Source organism: Ischnura elegans, chromosome 12, assembly GCF_921293095.1.
Source record: "Ischnura elegans chromosome 12, ioIscEleg1.1, whole genome shotgun sequence".
NCBI lineage: Eukaryota > Metazoa > Arthropoda > Insecta > Odonata > Coenagrionidae > Ischnura > Ischnura elegans.
Genome location: NC_060257.1, coordinates 79,013,453 through 79,033,432, shown reverse-complemented (window position 1 = coordinate 79,033,432; position 19,980 = coordinate 79,013,453). Strand labels below are relative to the sequence as shown.

General features: G+C 38.6%; 1 protein-coding gene across 1 annotated transcript in view; it reads right to left on the bottom strand.

The window, feature by feature from the left end:
• The window catches only part of LOC124168647 (unconventional myosin-Ie-like), a 66,216-nt gene extending 52,526 nt beyond the window's left edge, over positions 1-13,690 (bottom strand). Inside the window, exons 1-9 of the mRNA XM_046546910.1 lie at positions 13,471-13,690; positions 13,263-13,388; positions 12,986-13,075; positions 10,763-10,857; positions 9,445-9,622; positions 7,242-7,404; positions 7,037-7,144; positions 5,420-5,548; positions 207-403 (exon numbers count right to left, since the gene is read on the bottom strand). Of these exons, the coding sequence (XP_046402866.1) occupies positions 207-403; positions 5,420-5,548; positions 7,037-7,144; positions 7,242-7,404; positions 9,445-9,622; positions 10,763-10,857; positions 12,986-13,075; positions 13,263-13,388; positions 13,471-13,473 (1,089 nt within the window). The 5' untranslated portion in view covers positions 13,474-13,690. The remainder of the gene's footprint in view (positions 1-206; positions 404-5,419; positions 5,549-7,036; positions 7,145-7,241; positions 7,405-9,444; positions 9,623-10,762; positions 10,858-12,985; positions 13,076-13,262; positions 13,389-13,470) is intronic.
• Positions 13,691-19,980: the final 6,290 nt, after the last annotated feature.

The following is a 19,980-nucleotide window of genomic DNA, read 5'->3' as shown; positions in this document are numbered from 1 at the left end:
GTCCTGACTTGTTCCCTTTCCATGCCTTCTCTGGACCCAGCCTTTTTAATTAAGCTAGTGCTTACAAAATCACATAATACCTCATCACATTTCTGATTTGAATCAAAAGAAAACCTCATACTATTTATTATGTAGTCATTACTAGAAAAGTTTCAACCAAAAATCTTATTTGGCACGCATGCCATCAAAGACAAAATTGCACTCACCTCAACCAGAAAGTCAAACAACCTAGAGTAGGCAGCTTTGGCCAGGGCATCGCGGGTGTGCAGAGCCTGCTCAACGTTGAGCGTCACATTGATTTGGTCAGACTGGCCACCCCACTTGCTGTCAAACAAGCGGCTTGTCAACTTTTTTTGCAATTCTCCTTTGTTGATTTCAAAAAGGAATGCAGGAAAATCAAGGCCTAATCATGCAAAATAACAGAAATTGAACATGCAAGATGTTTAGGAGATAAATTAAAGCAACATAAATTCTTCAAAACAATAGATGAAACAAAGTTGAAACTAAACAAAAATGAGCATGACAAGAAGTTGATGCAACATGCAAAGACAGAGCTTTCATCAATTGAAAATTTCAAAAAATATACACAAGAGCCCACATATTATGTCGTTGAAGGAGCCAAAAACTTCCTTTGGCAAAACACTAACGTCTGAATGCTACAAATAGATACATCAAATACAGTAACCCACTCACTTCATACATAAGTCCAACACAGCTAGTGGTTTTGTCTTATTCAGTGATAGGAGATGGAGAAATGGAGAAATGTCGGTCAAAATTTCAAGCAATTAATTTTTAATCAATATGAAAAGCTCGACTAAAAAAACCGAAATATGACCCAAAAGATCCATTTTTCAAAAAAATTGACTGTTCTTTAAAAATAACAGTTGCACACATGTTTATTATTCATTGAAAAAATACTAAAATACACATTTTAGTGTTAGAAAAAAATCTACTTGGAATACTAGTCTGAATTATTAGCTGTGTAAATGTGTTGATGTTAGTTTACTTATGCATGCGCATTAAAGTTTCGGAACCATTCTCCTACGCTGCAATTTCAATGATCGACGGTGTGCCTTTCCAGTTTTATTGAAAAAAGAGAATTTTACATGAGACGGATGACGTTATCATAGGACGGTAGTAATTCTGTTGTGATCAAATAAAATGGTCAAGATGACGGTTAAAAAATCGAGTTTGGATTTAAACTCAAATACATATCATGGCTTGATATCCTCAATCTTTGACAAATTAAAATTTGATTTTCGATTTTTCTTAAACTAGTAACAGTAGTGCACAAAAGAGTAAAGCTACCTATTTTGAAATGGTCACACTTTTTCTTGCAAATGCCTCAACGAAATGAAGGACAACTAATTATTGAAGCTAACTAAAGGAATTTGTTACATTTTGTTCAGAAAGTAAACATAAAAAATAAGTCAATGAGCATTAGTATTTGAGGTAGTGTATGCCAGGTAAAACTCGTGATTAAAATGATAAACATTGAAAGCTGTCATTAAAGGTAAGAGATTTGATTGAATACTTAAATTTCCATAGGTAGGCACAGAAGAAAAACAGAGTCAGTAATCCAAGTAATAAATTCAATAATATTTGAGGTAGTGTATGCTAGGTAAAACTCATGATTAAAATTAGGGATGAGTCGATTCCAAATGTCGATTCTCGATTCCACCGATTCTCGGGCACGGAATCGGAATCGAGAATCGATCGCCTAAAGTCGACTCCGATTCCATCGATTCCAGGAAGATAAATGTTTTGAGCATAGACTATAAGTTTGGGGCACAAAGGCTACCACACATCTAAGCGGCCGCGATGTCAGCCTTGCCCGCGCGGAGGATACGCCCGGCACGCGGGTGCTGCGAATAGCATACCTAAGCGGCCTCGGAAACATGAAAATGTCGGCAAGAGCGACAAACCGACGAACCCTGAAATGGCGCGTGATCATGAGCAACTCTAAGAGAAAAAAAATTGGAAAACTCGGGATAGGGAAGCAATGCATGCGTTTTCCGTTCTTTTATTAGCCGCTGGTCACGGCAAATCATAGTATTGCGATTATGAATCACATTCGGAGAATTCATCTCGACCACCAATTTTAAAGCATAATAGATCGAAATATATTTTTTTTATTTTCGAATGATATTTGAAGTCTGATGATAATAAAAACGTGCAGAGAGCGAGTTTTCCTGTGAAAAAAGTTTCTTATAAATACGCGCTGAGAGCGGGTTTTTTTTATATACGTAACTTTTTTAGACTAACACGCGTCTGCGTCAATAATAAAAAAATTAGACACATTCGCGTTTGTATAGCCCAGTTTCATCAATGCAACCCTTGAGGAAGTTGATACTTGCTTGGCATAAGCCGCCGCGGCCTCCGGGCGGACTCGACAGGTTGCGTTCGGCCGCCACCGCGCACCCGCCAGGCTGCTCTGGTATGTATCGACGCCATGAACGCTACATTCTTGTTTAGCCACCGCGGTCAAACGAGAATGTAGCCACCGCGGCTATTGTTATTTTTAGGGATGGTCGGATCGGATACCTCGGATCCAAATATACGCGGATATTGCCCTTCATCGGATACATCGGATCCAAAGTCGCGGAAGACATCGGATCTGGATCCGAAATTTTAAATAATAGATTCAGTGAATGCAACGCCCCATCAGGGTGGAAAGAGTTCCGATTCTCTCTTCGAATGCCTCGTCGCATGCGATTCTTGTCCTACTCATCAACCGTTTTGTTTGAAAGCTCTCGCAGAGGTTGCGAGTAGAATTTCAACCGTGGCCAGGATTTTCAGCCAGAAAATAAAAAAGGCAAAATACGACTGGCACATAGTGTGACTCTTCCCAAGAGATTGAACAATCATCGGAGGAATTTCAGCGCCGTAGGATAATAACCACGTCAAAAGTAACTACGTTGCAGATTTCAGAAAACCACCCTCGGCCGTCCACCAGCCCGTGCCTCTGTTGTTTTTTTGTATCCGAAATCACACGGTCCAAAAATCATTGTCTTCTAAGGAAAATATCAAATCACATGAAAACAATTGAAGCGTGTTTCATACCTAACTCGCCTCACCAACTGACCTTTTTTGGCCTACCTGCTTCAATTCTCTGTTTCTAGACGACAAATGCTAGGAGAGTGACTTTTTGGGGCCGAAGATATCTTGATAGCTTCGACAATTAGATGATATGTACGGGATTTAAAAAAGAATTAGACCAAACGAGACGCATTCCTGACGGTATTTCTGTTTATTTTTCAGCTCTAATTGATCGCCACTCAGTTTTCTATCTACAATTCTACAATTACGCTTTACTGATTGTCCAAACAGCATAATTTTCAAAGAAACAAGCGCAGCATTAACCCCTCAAACAATTAGAGACGGATTGGAAACGCCAACTGCATATATCACGAAGCGCGCCCGGCTTCGCTTTGAAGGCAACGACGTCACTGAAGCAAGATCTGATTTCTTCGTCCGACTCCCTCATTTGTAGCCTTGTTGTTTGAAATACGGAGGGAGCGCGCTCCTTCCTCTCCACCTCTCCTTCATGTGCTCCTTCCCAGTGGCGTAGCCATGGGGATGGTCCGGACCTCACCCCCCGAAATATAAAAACACAGTTATTGTCCTTCACAAAAGAAAACAAATTATTGAAAAATCAGGAATTTACAAAATTTTTCTTTAACATATTAAATTTTTCGATTATAAAAAGTGTTAAAATTAGTTTAAAACCCATTATTTAGTGTCCGCTTTTTTTTTAAATTTCCCCCCTGGTTTTGAATCCCCCCCGAACGAAATTCCTGGCTAAGCCACCTCTCCTTTACGTGCTTCTGCTGCCCACTTCTTCCTAATGCTAAGCGGTTGAGCACCTCGTCACACATGACGTTAATGCAGTTTTAAATACTGTTAATTGTGTTGCTAATTGCACAGTTGCAATTCAATTTAATGATACGCCGATAAAAATGTCTTGCGTGTAAACATTTCCACTGAGATAAGGAGAACCAATGAATGCCATGTGCGTGCACTGTGGCGTAAGTTATCCCGAGGATGTGCTAAATCCACCTCACCATACTGAAGCATTTTCGGATGAAACACAAGTCCGTAACTGATGAGAAAGTAAAATTCGGGGGAAACGTGCATGAGGAAAATTGGAATTAAGTCGATGGCAGGGGGGTACCCAGGAATTTTGTTAAGGGGGGATCCAAAACCAGGGGGAAAATTTTTAAACAACAGGGTACAAAGGAGAGGGTTTCAAACTAATTTTAACGCCCTTCATAATAGAAAAACTTCATTTTTCAAAGATTCATTTTTTTCATTTTTGTAAATTCATGATTTTTAAATATTTTGTTTCTTTTTATGAAGGAAAGCAATTTTGTTTTTTATATTTATATTCCTCTCGCTACGCCACTGGTCAGTGGTTCATCCTAAGATTTTTCCTATTTTCATTTCCAAACCCAAGCGTAACAGTTTAGGCCCTGAGTATGTGAAGATGTTTTTAAAAAACAACTTGAAAGCCCATAAAATAATTTTTAATTTATAAAAATATTAGAATGTAAACGAAAATCTAAGAAGCATTCCATTGATTGTATGTACCCACAATAAACTTGAATAATGACTTTGTTTAATGGCAGGAATTTGAAAATGCATTTGGACTCGAAAATATCCGATTCGAAAGATCTGGCTCCAAAAATCCTGGATCCGTCCATCCCTAGTTATTTTATTCCATTCAATTCTTAAATTTTAATGACGCCGATGCTACAGATAAATCAAAATCCCACCAGTTATAATGAACAAGAATCGATGGAATCGGAATCGAGAATCGGGAATCGATTTGAAGGAATCGAAATTGGAATCGGAATCGAAAAAAAGTGGAATCGACTCATCCCTAATTAAAATGATAAACATTGAAAGCAGTTATTAAAGGTAAGAGATTTGATTGAATACCTAAATTTCCATAGGTAGGCACAGAAGAAAAACAGAGCCAGTAATCCAAGTAATAAATTCAATAATAAATAAATAATGAAGTAAATAATTCAGAAATAAATCATAAAGTAAACTATGCACAACATATTTCCAGACAATAAAATAAAAGGTGAAAGGTCACAGAGGAAAATCAAAAATGAAATATTTCCAGAGACTTGAACCACAATGAGTCATAAAATATAGTGAGTCCTTGAGTCAGTTAAGACAAAAGGTATTACATAAAATCAAGTTTCAAGAACATTAAAAGCAAACAAAAACTGCAAATAGTAAGATAGAAATCTAATGCAAATGGAAAATTTTGAAGACCATTAAAACACTAAAAATCAACAAATACACTACAGTGCCCACACTAGTTAAGAGAAGAGAACATTGCCTTCCCTAGGACTACACAACAAGTTACAAGAAAGAGGCAATTAAAGAGAAAATGGCAACTACTCACAGCCCTCGTCGGACACTTCTGCATAGTTTCCCCTCTCACTGAAGTTCACGTTCCCCAGGTGAAGCACTCCGGCCACTGTTTTCAACACTTGCGACTGCTCCAACTCAGACATTCCCATCACAGTCATAGCTGCAAAATGAAAAAAGAGATAAAAACAGCAGATGAGAAATAAGCAACCTACAACACTTACTAGGGGTGTGTCCAAAAACAGCTCTCTGATTCAACCAAACTTTATAGTTTTATAGTCCATCGGAAGCTGTCCTCAAATATCCCATATTTGGGTTTATTTAACCAATACATAGTTTAAAAAAGCAGTCAAACATTAACAGGTCAAATGTATTCCCACATAAGAATCCATCAGTTATGAATGAGGCGTAATCCAGTGGTGAAGGTGGCCGACTGTCATGCTGATGACCCAGGATCAAAACCTGCAACTGTCACAATTTTTTCATAATTTTTTTCTACTTTCTATTTTACAGAAGCCTGTTATTCATCATTATTTCCATGATTTACACTGAAAATTCATGAGCAAGGAAAGTTTTTCCTGCAATGAGGCGTCGTGTTTTCCCATATTTTTCACATGAGAGCCTACTTTCAGTTATGAAATTTCCGTGTCGGGACATAAAGCGCTTCCACAAATCGACGTCAGCTCCAGATGGACTATAAGACTACAAAGTTTGATCGAATTCTGAGACCCAGTTTTCAGAAACTCAGATCAACGAAGGTATGTCCCTCAGGGCCTGATATTTTGATGAAAATCACTCAATGGGACTATATTTATCTCAAACTAAATATCCCGAGATCATTTTGGAAAAAAATTGGTGTGTCTGGGGGGCATTCATTCATAACAGGGAGGGGGGGATTCAAGCCGATTCTCACCTAATCTCACGTGGGGGACAAGAGGGGTCCTGGCAATTATCATGTAATTTTTTTCAGCAATAAACAGTGTAAAATGTGATAATAGACTACAATCTTATGAATCTTAAATAAAAATAATTCAACAAAATTTAATTTTATAAATACAATGCAATGAAGCATAGGTTAACTTATTTGCATTGAAAATATGCAATTTTGAACAATCCCACATGAGATTAGAGGGAGAGGGTCAAGCCAAATCTCACGATATCTCACTAAGGGGAGAGGAGGGGTCCAAAAATTGCCAAAATCACTTCCCGTAATTTATGGAAACTCCCTAGAATGCATATTTTAATTTTTCCTCATTTATGCATATACTTATTTAGAAGGCCTTGAATCGTATAATTACTTCTATTTTATGCATAAATCCAAATTTTTTTACTTAGAGGTCTCTCTCCTGCCTTAACCCTATGTTTGGTCTTCCTTCGAGGAAAGTTTTGTAATCATAGAAGTTTGTAACAGGAGGACTTTCCATGCGTTAAGAATGGGAAGGTCTATGGACCATGGCTATTTATTTATTTAATTTATTTCCACATACCCTGAAAAAAGCTCGCAATGGCCTTCACATCATGGATCCCAACAATTAACAACTGAACAAGCACGAACACCTATGTCCATGTGATGTGTGCTTTTCATGAAATTTTTCTTTAAAGGTGTTCATTTGACAGGGAATTAAATGTTCATGGGAGATGCACCTCTTACCTTTCAAAGTTTCCTGAAAATCGTGAGCATCATTGGTTCCATCCACCCGGTGATTTTTGCCATGACTCAGATAGTAATAGTAATCTAGCACAGTCAACCCCATTTCCGCTGCAAAACAAAGAATGGTTTATGATCAGCTTGGTGCACAAAAAAGCAAATTAATCACTTTCACCAAGGAAAGAGCAATGAACACAAGCAAACCAACCCTTCATGTCTGAAGAAGCACCAGTGCAAAGTTGGTAGAATATGTGAAAGTTGCGCTCGCCAACATTCTGTGTGACCACGCGAGACTTCTCCAGTAGAAAGTTGGATACGCGACCACCTTCAGGTGGTCCGCCAGCACCAAACAGGATCTCCACATACTTGCCCTGCAACGCAACACAGAATCATTCAATTACATAATAATATTTCACTCTTATTTCCCAGAGTAATATGATTGGACACAACAATTTTATTCCACAACTATATCTGGCTAACAGCCAGTTACAATTGCATATAAAATTAAGATCATTGGGAGATATTTACATAGATGTAGTAGTATCAAAACATTACATCATATGAATTCATAAGTAATTTTTGACTAGCATGTCTTCATCGTTACTTGGCATTGCAGCGTCACACCGACCTCTGGGACAAGCATCCTCAGTGCAGTTATGTGGGCCATTACTGAGCGAAAACATCATGTCAATATGCCTTTGATCAACAAATCTGTTACCATGATTGGAAATAAGCATGCGGTAGCCAAGCCTTGTAAAAATCAACATGTAAGGTATTCAATACCACGAAACAAAAAAATTCCCTATTTCACTACCTAAAAGATAATGTTCCCAAACAGAGATTGTCTCCAGAAAATAACTTCACTGACTAATGATGAATGTGAGATCCTGAACTAGCTGATTGTGGCTCAACTGTACGCAAATTTATTATTATCTTGAACTTCCAGATTAATCATACCAATACACCCAGGAATTTTATCTGTGTTGCCATGATTAGTTGAGTATTAACCAGCCAGTAGTTATTACTTTAAGGAGAGCAGATAAGGGACATCATTTGGTTCAAAATAGAGCAAAGAGGCAGGATAAATGGCAGAACAAATGACAGGAAAAATGCAAGCAGGGATCTGCATTCATTGAGGTGGCTGTTGTGGGTCATGGTCTAGGCGGACAAGTTGCCATTTACTTGCTTGGAGAAAAAAAGAGGTTATATGTATTATATACAAGGTTTCAATTATCCATATCTTCAGTAAGACCAAAGAATACACAGCCTGAAACTTGTCCTGATAAAGCCATTTGAGTTAGTCAGGATTCCACCATGGATCTCCCACTTGCAGGTCGGGTATGCTAACAGCTTCACCTCCAAGACATCCTCCTCCACTCAAATCGCACTCTGAGCTCCTTAGATAAACTTAGTCTGAAGTTTGCCTTGGAGGAAGATGGGTTAGTAGTGAAACTGTTAGTAACAGCGGATACAGGTTTTTCTTTCTGGGGGGCAAAATGGTCTGACAGGCAAACTTTCTATTCACATTTGAAATTAAAATCAACATACAAAAATCACAGTATGAAATACTCCCTTTATTTTAATATTCAAGTTATTAATATTAAATTAAATGATTGAGGATCCATCATACAGAAAACAAAACAAACATTATGATAACCATATTAAAAATCTTGTCCATTTTTTGAGCATCTGGGAGGGCCACGTGCCCCTTCCCTAAATCTGCCTACGACTGTTAGCATACCTCACTAACACATGGGATATCCAGGTTCGACTCCTGACTGATCCAAATGATTTTTCCATGGCAAATTTCAGCCTAGGGATAATTAAATTAGCACCTGTGAGCATGACTACGCGTTAAGTTACTTGTTTAATAAGATATTTTGGAAACCAAAGAATAGCACACCCAGGCCCGGAACTAGGGCGGGGCAGAGGGTGCACGTGTTTCAGGCGGCAGATTTTAAGGGGCGGCAACATTTTAAAAGTTTACTCAAAAAAGTTATATCATTTTTCTAATTAAATTATTTAACAATAATTATAAATTTAAAAATTTCAACAAATTATTTTATTAAATATTAATAAAACTTCTTACATGAAAACATACGGTGTGTAATTTCAACTACCACATCTCAAAGGAATTGCCTACGGATGCATTAATTTTTGTGGTGGACGGGGGTTTGGGAGAAAGAAAGGGGGGTGGCAAATTGATCTTTGCATAAACACCCCCCCCCCCTGACAAAACTCCTAGTTACAGCTCAGGGTATACCAACACAAGGGAAACTGATTTTCTTGAAGAACAATAATGGGGGACAATAGTTCCTGGGAAATTATATTTCCCTAAAATACATCAAGACAAGACAAATAATAAACAAAGACACATTCCCACAAAATGCCTGCTTAAGAGATGTACTCACAAAACGACTAGAGTTGTTGTTTCGAACAGTCTTTGCATTTCCAAATGCCTCCAAAAGGGGATTCGACTCTATGATCACCTCCTTTATGTGCTGCACCCTCTCGCCTCCACCTGAAACTTTGGTCACGTAGTTCATTATATATTTCGCCGCCACTGTCTTGCCAGCACCGGATTCACCACTGCAAGTCAAGAAAAGGGACACAAAAAATTAGGAACATCCCATACTATTGAGAAAAAGATGGACATGATAAAGAACACCTACATGACTTCGTACTATCACTCTCAAAGATTATGCCACAATCTCAGTTTAATCTAAGATAAATTTGTATTTCAACATATCCATGTCTGTTGAGAATCAATATGACTTTAGCATGAAGTCTGCAATGCAACTACTATGTTTTTACTACAGAACACCATCCTAAAAATGTCCTCTTAAAAATGAATAATCAAGTACATTCTACCAACGCACTATATTTTCAGGAAAATCACAAATATTTCTGATTGAAATGTAGTTACTATTGCTAAAAAATAGGGTCTGTAGATCTATAATGCCACTATATTTTTTATAAAAGCATTTCAAAATACACAAATTAATGTTGGTTTTTCTGGAGGAAATTATTGTCTGGACAGAGAAAAAAAGTACATACATAACAAACAAATGGAAAATAATGGTGGTACACAAAAACTGAGAGAATGAGGGTCAAGCCATAAAAGTTGAGGTACAAATAAAACTATGACACCCTATCATACTTTGTTGTTTGTTTGTTACATAAAGCTTATACTTCATGCAATTCTGAATGTATCAGCTCAATGAAAAAAATAATTAGCCTCAAAAGGTTGGAAAAATGACATGATAGGGTGCATTCAGCCACACCTAGTTCAGCACTACTCACTCTATCATGATGACATGATCACTAAGAGAGAACAGTGGTATGCAAATGTATCTGTCACTTGTTTTCCTCCCATTTTCTCCAAAGTGTTCAGGAGTGAGCAAAGATTTTCTTGCTCCCTAAACCAGTGAGGAATCAGTACCATGACATCACATCACTTAGTTCCATATTGTACCACTGCTCACTTCCTCAACAATCAGAGGTGAATGCACAGTGCAGCTGAATATCCCCCTAGCGTTAGGGCATATATGGCAGTACAAATTTTCAAAAACTCACATGAAAAATATTACAACGCGAAAAACTTAAAGGTAACCAACCCTTTAAAAACCTACTGATTGACATCTTGAGCCTGTCCGAGTCCTAGAAGACCTCAAAGCAAACAGAAGTCAAGTCAAATAGTTCTGAAGGTTGAGCTTTCACAGTAATTACCTTATAATGACACACTGGTCTTCGGAATCAATCAGCATGTTTCTGTACATCTCGTCGGACACGCCATAGATGTGAGGAGGATTCTCATATGGAGCCTGGAAGTAATAAAATGAAGAATGTACATACATTCAGGTCACTACCTAATTTTGATACCTGTTGCATCCTTTGAGTCTACCAGTGATGCCAGAAATACACAGTGAAATGGATCAACAAAATACACCAATTTCTGGGGAGAACAAAAATTCTGATTGCATATATTGTCAAGCTTATCTTTGGAAGATTTTCAGACAAGAAAGTAAAAGAGAGGTGCTATTTCACACTTGTCCGCCCACACCTTGAATATGCAGTGAGCATACGGGATCCTGTGCATGAAGACTTAACTGTGAAATTCATAAAATACAAAGGAAAGCTGTGCGACTCGCCTAAACTGCTTTGGGTGTATAGAAATCATTAAACAGATTGTAAAACGAATTAGGTTGGGAAGCTATGCACTAGGCTTGCTTGAGCAATTGAGGATGGATATCTTTAAGGTCGACACAGAGAACATCATATTTGAACCTCACCACATTTCCAGGTTTGACAGAAACGGTAAATTAAGAGAGAAAATTTGCCAAACAGATATTTATGGGAATTTGTTTTTCCCCAGAACAATAAAGGACTTCAATAAATGCTAAGCATAATTTTGTTAGAGCATTTCCTTTTTATATGCAAACAGCTGGTGACCGAACACCCATCACTACATGCTCACTGAGGCAGCTTTTGGGGTAGTATGCAGAAATATGGTGTGGTATTGGGAGGAGGCGACCGGCATCTGGGGCCATTTGCAACATGAGGGAAGGGTGGAGAGAAATTGGCATCAGCACTTGCCTTCTCATAATGAAAGGTGCTCAGTGGGTCATGGCTAGAGATGCATGAAAATCACAAATGCGATAAATTTGATATAGATGCGATGTGCACAAATAAATGCGACATAGATGAGTTGACTGGACTTTTATGATATTTTTACGCAAATTTGCCTTTTTGAAGGAAAAACTCGAACATTTTGTGCCTAGTGTAGTTTAAATGCTCCGCCAACACTCACCACTTAAAGCATGTGAGCGACTGGCCAGCTGCTATAGTTGGCTGGGACTCTACGTGGCCACGAACTACAAGTGGGCGCGGGCAAGCTACACCTCCACCACTATATGTCTTATTCCGTAATTTATTATTGTTCTACAACATAATTATTTAAAATATTCTGTATTTTGTCATATAACTGTGTTTCACTACATTTCATCGTCATCTACCTCATTATGAAAATAAAAAATAGACGCTACAAAATGCGATAAACTGTTATTGAAAGTATGATAAAATAAAAATGAAAGTGCAATTTTCATGTGTCTCTAGTCATGGCATAATGTGTGATCCCTGCACAAAGCACTCGACCAGGGATAAGGCAGTCTCCGAAAAATTTCAGTCAATGTCAGGATTTGAACCCAGACAAACAGTGCGGGAGGGCAAAGAAATTGCCACCACACCAGACTGGTACCCCTGAATGCATATATTTTCTTACTTTTCTCAACACGCATATTATCTGTTTTAGACCATAACTTACAGCAGCGGAGAAAGCAAGGGTAGAGGTCTTAGAAATGTGATGCTGCAGAAGAATGATGAAGATCAAATGGATCGACCGAGCTACTAATGAGAAAGTCCTTAGAAGAGCAGGAGAGAAGAGTTCTCTAAGCCTCATGAAAACCATCAGCTAGATCAGGACTGCAATGGCATGAACAGGTTCAGAAAGACATAAGGAGACTGAAAAAAAGCTGACTGGATGCAATATAGAGAGAGATAACGGCAAGTAGTCAGTGAGGCCAAAAACCTTCCGAGGTTCAAGAGGTCATATAGGTAAATGCTTTATGATTACATAAGCATAACTTGATATCTGTAACAAACAAATGTAAGCTGAAAATATGTGTGAGGCCCCTTCCCTTGATAACGACGATTCATTGGCGAATTAGGGTAGAAAATTCTAAGAATGCTCCCCAAATGCTGGTGCTGAAGAATATTGTCAACCACTACGCTTTCGACCAGCACATTTTTTAAATAGGTATAATAATCATAACATGGCGAGAAAAGAAAGAGGGTGAACCCCACACAAAAACCACCAACCAAACGTAACTGGGGAATACAGATATAGAACTGCTAATAAAGCAAAATGAAAGAAAGTTCGGCAAAAAAACTTACGGCGCCTTGGTAGGTTTCGATGTCCTTATCGCCAAAATAACTCATTTGTTTGAAGGGGTTAACAGATACCAAAACGGGGCCGATGCATGTCTGGTTATCATGGTTAAGATAAAATATACACAAAATGCTTCACTATCAAAAGGTAGGTATGAGTATAAATGCAAACATTGCTTATATCGCGCAGTACATAGGCTAAAAGTTAATGCTTAAACATTAGGGAGGTCAAAGTCAAAGTCGGAGATACCAATTGCCTATGCAACGAAAAAGTGAAGGATACAAATATGTAGTCATCCATAAACCGTTTCTTCAAGTTTTCCACGATAGCTTCATCAGTAATTTTTGAGAGGAGGACCATGTCATCCACACCGGACAGTTTGACATTGTGAGATTGCCAGTGGTACACCTGAAATAAACAAAGCCACCTTGTTAGTACACAAACGGATGGTAGCTGGATGAAAAACAAACTTCATACATGGATTACTCACCATTGCGAGGTATTTGATGAAGCAAAGGCAAGTAAAATTTCGCTGAAAGACTAGTAAAATACTTTGTTATGCCTCCTAATGCTAAGCGAAGACGAGAATACGTCGAGGCATAGCGATTCCAATCATTAGTCAAAGCACTGAGTCATATTCGCCCACTCCTACTCGCTTACAACCTTTTCCTCCTGGAATCACACCCACCTGTTTCAAGGACTTCCGAGATAATTTCAAAATGATTCAAATAAACAAAACCACAACGAAAAGGAACTGTTTCACAGAAATCTTGATAGAGGCGCTTTCGTCTAATCAGTGGCGCGCCTCACAAAGCCAACCAAAGTCAAGTCAAAATCAATTCACTTGGTTCCTACTATTCAGATATTCGATTTATCGATGTGTATATGCACGTTATAGTTTCCTACCGATATCATATACTTTCTGCCATAGAAATTTTACAGCGATAAATCTTTCGCTCGCTTCCGACCGGGGTCCGATCATTTCTGCAGAAGATTGAAAATTATTCAATTGAAACCTCGACAGATATGGAAAAACCTAACCGGATCGAAATCCCTTGAAAGACGATCACATCGAATAGCAGTTCACTGGGAGAGCATCGAATTCCTCCAAAACACAGGGCTTTGGTGACGGCAGATACTGAGTGGTTTACCTGAAGTATACATCTTTTAGGATATACACTTCCGGTAAACCACCATATAGCCAGAAATTATGCGTTTCCCCATGCCCTCCTGGCTCAATGAAGATGGAAATGCAAGGGAGGAGGGACTTCTAAGATATCACAGCCAGTTGACGATCTCCAACCAGCGCTGAAGTCGAGCAAGACGGTATAAATGTTATAAATTAAGATCTGCCCCGTGGCAGCGGAGAAATTCTCATTTATTACCGTTGGAAACAAAAACCAGGGCCGGAATCGTACCATGAATGGTATTAAAAGGTAGACGGGAAGCTAACTTTAAATATTGGTCACAGCAAAAACCACACTCATTTCACACAGGGGCATATAATGGTTATTGTTTAGGGGAAAACGGTTGAAATAATTTCCAATGCGCCTTGGTGGTATGCAAACCTACCTCTTGCTCGCGTGTAAGGTTTGATATGCGTGGCAAGTGGCTTTTACATGTTTAGATACTTATCTATTATTTTTAAATATCATTTTTTGAAGATGAAGTAAAAAATTTCACCAACGATAGACACCTTAATTATTGCCATCATTTAAATTTGTCCAGAAAGTACGGGAGGCACGTTATAGTCGCAATTATGACAGACAGCGTGGAACGTTAGCTGGTTGCTGACAATCAGAAATTAATAGGTCTAGCTGCCTTCCCCACTTCAACAAGCAGCCACTGAAACATGATTGGATGCTGTTCCGGCGAATAAATCACCCACTGATTTTATAAAGAGTTCCAAGATTCTTTGCGACTTGAGTTATTCTTTGGCCTGACACATCCTGTATCCTTGAATCGTAGCCTCATTAGGATTAGAAAAAGTTTTTCACGTAAAGTTAATAAAAACTCATTATTAAAAAATGGAATTTCTTAAAATGGCTTCATTTTGAGACTGGTGAGAAATATGTTGTGACTTTCAATTTTAAGCATTGCAAATAAGCTGCTACTGCGGGGATGAGGGATGCGAATAAAATATTATTTTGAGTGGGGTGTTGAATGAAATGTATTAACGCTTTTGCTGATAGAGTTATTTTACATATGAAGCATTTAATTTTTATCACTAATTGACGCGGAGAGAAGCGAAGTAAGCCCAGCTAATTTTGCAGGGAAATATGGAAGTTTTTCTATCTCTAAGAATGGAAATAAGAAACAGGTCAAAGAAGACAGCAGATACCACACTTAAGGACGCATACATACCTCCGAGCAGTCACTTTTAGTAACAAATTACTAGCGCAAATGTTTTCTGTCACCTCTAAATTTTTATAATAACGAAGTATACTGTTCAGCATTTTTCTGTCTCTCAAATGTTTAAACAATCCATCTGTAAAATATATATGATATAACTACCAATTTTGAAATACAGGACAATGTTGTGCACGGTCGACTTTATATACCCTTTAGCAGTGGCATAACTAGGAATATGTTTTGGGGGAGATGAGAGGGGGTGGGCGAAGGGCGACCTCCCACCCACCCCTTTTAGGAAAATTTTGGAAAAATTACATGCCTGCAAATGGATTTTACATAATTATAGTATTTAAAATTGGGGTTTGATTATAAGGTTACGTTAAAATTTACCATAAGTCAAAACTACACAATAGTTTTGAATATTATTTTTATTTCTCTGAGGCTTTGGAGGGGGACCTATCCCCCATAGTTACGCCACTGATCTGAAGATTTCAAGCTGGTTTTAAACTAGTAATCCGTCACAAAAAACAAAAGTGGACTTTGAGCACTGGTAGAACCCAAAATACACACAAGAGAAATGGTGATAGACGGACACCACCACACATTTAATATATATATATAGAGATAGCAGGTTAGTCTAGAGACAAAATGAAAAGCATTGGAGGCTCAAAAGGAGGAGTACGTAGATGAGAGCCTAGCTCAGGTCGATAAGTATTTACCTTGTCGGCGGCTGCCGTCAACATATCTTGGTTGCTTTGTGCATACCAAAGCAAGGACAAGAGGTGGGGGCTTCAAGGTAGGAGGTAAAATGGTATGTAACCGTTGTTGGGGGCTTTACTCGAGCAGAGAAGTTTAGATCCAGTTGAGTCTACACCCCCTCACTGGTTCCAAAAAGAGGCAATGGGAAGTGTGGCCTAGCCAGTGATATCAACGCGTGGAACGTAGCTGGTAACTGAGCGGTAAATTGGCCAAACACCCTAATAGTTGAAGGTCAAGGGGAAATAAGTAACATTTATGCAAATACGAAGAACGCATAAGGTAAATCGGCCACATCAATTGCCTATGATTAATTCTTGCCCACAAGAAACATATTCACCCCGCAATATGTGTTCTCCGTCAAAAACTGCTACGGGAGTACATCAAGCGTAACACAGATGTTTAAAAAAATAATGCTGAGAGCCTCTGGAGACTCGGAGGTAACGCACTAGGCATTGATTTCTTGAGCAATTGAGAATGGATATCTTTCAGAGCGACACGGAGTACATCATATCTATTAAAACCCCACCACATTTCCGGGACCGACAGAAACGATATATTAAGAGAGATGTTTTGCGGTACGGATAGATATGGGGATTCGTTTTCCCCCGCACGTTAAAAGACTTAATCAAATGCTAAGCGTTATTTTATTAGAGTATTTCCTTTTTATTTGCTCACGGCTGGTTTCCTAACACTCCCTGCCACACATCTGTTGAGGCGGCTTGCGGGTGAGTATGTAAATGTAGTTTAATATTTACGGAAATGGTAATAGATATTACGTGAATTATTCTCGGGTTCCGACGTCCATCGAAAAATCGGCAGAAATGGAGAGAGCATAACCCGGAATGAATCTCGAGAATAAACCATCGCAATAGCTCACCGAGAAAGTACCCAATACTTATTAGGCATTGTGAGTTTCAGGGTTTATCCCAACTTGGTGAACTCGAGACGGCTCGAAAATATTCGAGGTCACTTGTCTATACGCAGGCATTAAGGCTGTTTTCCACAGGACACGCAATTGAAAAATCTGACGTTTATACGAAGGCGCAGTCAAAATTGCGTCGTGTATAAAGCGGTGAATTGCTAGACGCTTGCGATACTGGCTCGTTCACTCTCGCAATTGCACGCCATTTTGAGAAAGTAATGCAGTTATAATGTATGCAATTACGTGCCTGGTGTAAAACGGCCTTCATACGTGATATCGCAGAGAGGTATTGCAAACCACCAAGGCGCCAGGTAAATTAATGAACCCCCCAAAACAACGATCTTAAACCGCCCCTGCCATAACAAGAAAAATTTCTGGGGGAGGAGGAGGAACCCCTCTGACATCTCCACCGCCATTATGGCCTTAAATATTTACCATTATTTCATTGAAATACCATGCTCATGTATAGGGATGGTGTAATCTATACCCTAAAGTGCTTGATCCGATCTAGGGCTGATGATCAGGTGAACCACAAATGTATGGAAAATAAATAACAACACAAAAACAGCAATGCGATTCAATCGTAACGTACAAATCAACCACCCACTCAATGGTGCAACAAATAAACTCATTTATACACCATTAATTTTAAGCTTTAAACCATGCTAACGAGAGCAGCTAGCTAATGATGATGTTCGTCAATTACACTGATATTTTCATTAAAGAACGGCATTTGAAATACCTAGACTTTTTTTTAATGTCCTTTTTTTTGGTCCTTTCCGCCTCATGATAGCATCCGTAAATATCGCGACAATTACCAGAACACAGCCTGTATGGCCTTTTATCAGTTCATTTGATCAATTGTTATATCACTGGTATTGAATTTTCGTACTCACGTTCATGACCATCCAGGTTTTTATGTTTCCTTCGTTGTCTCCTTGGTATCATCTCCTATCTTCTTTCACCGGCTTACACCAACTTAGTAACCGCTGAGAACCATGACGAGGGTGGTTGTTTTTTTTCAGCTGTCTATCCAAGAAATAAGTTGCTTGAAATGACAAAAATACTCGTGACGCTTAGAACAGGGGGCTTGTCGGAAGGTGGGGTACGACAGCGACTGAGACCGTTGAATGAAGACTGGCGTGGCGTCGAATAGCTCTGGATACTGCCCTATTTTACGATGGGGGATAGATTGTTACTCGAGTCAATGGAATAATGAAATAGTTGTGTGAAACACTGATAGTCATGCTGTTGAGGTTTTGAATGACCTTTGAAGCTTTCCCCCCTCCCATAATGAGATGATTTATCTGGAAAGTTCAGGAAAGACGATGGAAGCAATTGGCTCGTGACCCTCGCGTAAGGATACCGTTTTCCGTTAAAGTTATTCCGTACCGCTGTAAAATTTAAACTTTTTCACGCGCGCGATAAATAAAATTTCGTAAGCATCGAATCGGAATTTTAATAAATAACATGTATTATTTCGATAAATCGATTTAAATCTTTTATCAGTTCTTAATGTAATTACGTCGCTTACTTTGTGCTGATTAAAAAAAAATGTCGGAACTATTTTTCGTGGCGGCCAGTAATCACGTGATTCCCGTTGAGTCTTGAGATGCGTCTCCAGACACTATTTGTCAGTCTGGCGGCAACTTTCAACGAGTTAAGAGGTGAGTGCGAGAGTTTGCCCAAAAGGTAACCACTTTCACGTTCTTCTCCAGTGTACGTGGTATGTGAATTCGATTTTAAATGAAGCGTGACAATAATTGTTATTCCGAGTGACCATAGAACCCGTGAAGTCTACTTATTGTGCGGAAAATCGTGTTCAACGAAGTGCTTAGAAGCTGTGATCTCGTTTTTCTTTCAAGCTTGTCGCGTCATTTTCATTTTGGCCGATATTTGAGATTACCTAATGTAATATTAATCGACGTGATGTTCGTGAAAGTATTTTTCAATGAAGAATTTCTACTGGTAGTTTACAAGAAGCATTATGGTTTGGTAAATTTCTGGAACCTATAAAATACTTACTCGCAACGTATTTAATGTCTGTTAATGTGTGTGGTGAATTTCTCTGGGTCACGTTTGGTCAAATATGATTGTGTGTGTTCCCTGTGAGTGAATCCGGCTCTAAAACCGTGATATACATATTTTGCAAGAGAGGCTACGATGCTATCTGTTCAATTGGCGATCCTCGTGACAGTCGATTGCTCCCAACTTCCCTCATTAATATTGGTAATGTCTATTCTAGTTTTCACCGATGTCCTTAAAATATTTGAGGAAAAACATATCATTCAAAGTGCTCATATATTCTATAATTATGCAGTAACGAGAATCAGAATCGGTGAAATCATATTTTTTCAATTTCCATAGGTTTTTCGCCTTAGTTTAACTTGATAACTGATCTATTGTAATCCTATTTCTCATGAAAATCTATACAGTTTTACCAAAAGTTTCCAAAGGTATGTAACTATTTTAAGCGTGCCCTAATTGGCGCAATTTTATTTCTGGTTTTTCTTTCTTTACAGCAATGCAAATCCGAAAAGTTGCCGCTGTCGATTACGCGAAATGAAGTTTGATTTACCGGGAAATCCTATTTAAGCCGCATGGAAGAGATGTGCCGAATCAGACATGGTGAGTCAGTCAAATTTTCCTATATTTTAATTTTAGATATCCTCCATCATAAATTTGCTTAATTTTGAGTTTGCTTCAATTTGAAAAGGTAGAACTATGTTCTGACGTATTGTCCATTTATTTAGAGATTAACGTGTGTTGTAAACTTTTATTCGCCTTGGTTTTCGCTGTTTGCTTTGTTCTTCCGTGGGATAGGCTCACGAGAAAAATGGTCCAAAATAAACTCATGCTTATCACATGAGACGGTATTATGATCATGTATCATGAGAAATATCAACAAACTTCTTCAATTAAGTTTCAGCCATCATTTAATGATAAGCATTTTTCGGCACCACAGTT